This window comes from Gavialis gangeticus, unplaced genomic scaffold (genome assembly GCF_001723915.1).
Source record: "Gavialis gangeticus isolate Ggan-Ray unplaced genomic scaffold, GavGan_comp1, whole genome shotgun sequence".
NCBI classification, from domain to species: Eukaryota; Metazoa; Chordata; order Crocodylia; family Gavialidae; genus Gavialis; species Gavialis gangeticus.
Genome location: NW_017729034.1, coordinates 93695497 through 93697424, shown reverse-complemented (window position 1 = coordinate 93697424; position 1928 = coordinate 93695497). Strand labels below are relative to the sequence as shown.

The 1928-nt window shown below is 39.1% G+C and overlaps 1 protein-coding gene across 1 annotated transcript in view; it reads right to left on the bottom strand.

Moving 5' to 3' along the window:
* The window catches only part of IL20RA (interleukin 20 receptor subunit alpha), a 22203-nt gene that overhangs the window by 17454 nt on the left and 2821 nt on the right, over nucleotides 1–1928 (bottom strand). Inside the window, exons 2-3 of the mRNA XM_019527666.1 lie at nucleotides 1201–1379; nucleotides 288–463 (exon numbers count right to left, since the gene is read on the bottom strand). Coding sequence (XP_019383211.1) covers nucleotides 288–463; nucleotides 1201–1379 — 355 coding nt within the window. The remainder of the gene's footprint in view (nucleotides 1–287; nucleotides 464–1200; nucleotides 1380–1928) is intronic.

Sequence of the window (1928 nt, the reverse complement as noted above, 5' to 3'; positions counted from 1 at the left end):
CCCCCCCAAACAACCCAACCTCAGATGCACCTTAGTAAACCTACTCTTTGATCCAGAAGGTTAGCATTAAGCCTGGTGACTTGGAACAATGAGCAAAGTTCAGATGCAGTCAAATGGATTTGGTTTTTTGCAATACATTACAAAAGTATTGCCACCAGATACACGGTGCTATAGAATTCTGTTTAAAATACTGGACTATACCCTCCGTGTTACTAGTTAAATGCATGCCCTAGTAAGCTCTAGGTGCAGGTTCAATACATACGCTGCTACAACCTTTTTCAGCTTACCTTCTTGTTTGTTTTTTTGTTGAGGACAGACACATTATATTGCAAAACAGAGTAAATGTAAAACAAAGATACAGATTTGTCCTCAGGAGTTCTTTTCCATTTCTCAGGAGCAGTCAGAACAATTGAAATTGATTTTTCAGTAGATGACACAGTGACTGCTGGTGGATCAATCTGGGCTGGAAAATAATGTGTTTAATATTATGTAAAACCATTTCAAAAAGCAAAGCAAACTGATAAAGATGGTATTAAAATACCTAAATACTGGATTACATTAAATGTAGTGATACTTTGCTGGCCCCAACCTTGAATAATTCCATTTATAATGGGAGACAATTATTCTCCAGGTAAATAATAAAATTATTTTCCAGGTAAAGCCTTAATTGTGACAATGTGGATATAACTTGACCTGGAGTTTTGCCAGGCTTGTAATTTTGAACATTACATGACTTGAGTTATGTTGATGTGCCTAAGGTTTCAGCTTACTAAAAGACAATGATTTCTTTTTAATATAGGAGACTGTACTATGCTACTGTTATAGCTCTGCCCTGGTTAGAAGGGACTATAAGACAGAAAAAAACATTTACTATGTACTTCAGAGCATTACTTTTTCTTAAGATGTGTTTTCCACATTTTGAATTCACTGTTGTCTGCCTTCACCACAGTAAAATATAACCATTGCTTCAGACTTTATTCAGTATACAGTAGGCACATCACCAAAAGTACTTTAGATGAAACTGAGATATAAAGTCAAACTGTTATAGGATATACTCCAACAAGTTCTGTCAATAAAAGTGGAGAGGGGACAAATGCATGCATTGTTCTGTGCACCTGTAGGAGAACACTCCAAGTTAAGCAATATAAATAAACAATTTAATAAAAGCTACGGACACCTAATTTTATGTTCTTTCCTTACTGTCTGTGAGAGGATTGAACCGTTCGGTCTCTGCCCAGCTGGAACAGTTTCTTTCTAAGAAGGCTTTAACACTTGCATAGTACTGTTTTTCGTGGTCATAGGTGTCACTGGAGAGATCACACCATGTTCTATCGATGTGCTGGCATTCTGACTTTTTAACCCATTTATTTTCGCCATATCTACATTAAAAAGAAATAGAAGAGCTGAACAAAAGACTATGCCCACAGACACCCTATTCACTTGCTAAGCTGCACACAGAACATGGAACTAGAGCAGGACATGCAAAACTGTTGCAGCAACAATTTTCCCATCCCACAAAAAATTTCAAAAATGTCCAACTCTATACATGGATGAACCCAAGAAGTTTCAAAGCTTTCATGAAAAATAAGGCATGACCCACACAGACTAGGCAGCAGCTCACTGGTTAGGGAACTCTCCCAGGATGTGGAAGATCTAGGTTCAAGTTCTAGCTCTGCCTCAGCAGATCAAGTACTTCTTCCCCACTCTACCGTCTCCAATGTGAGCACCCTAAATGCTGGCCTATGGTGTTAGGCTGTCTTTCTGCCCCAATTACTATTTTATATAAAAAGCAAAACAGCTCCTTTAGAAGTGGCCAGGAAACATCCAAGCCAAAGTAGCCAATGTCTTGCTGCTCAAGACAATCATGTGAGCAGGGTTCAAATTACACTCTAACTCCCGGGGGGGGGGGGGGGGGGGGAAGGGGGGGG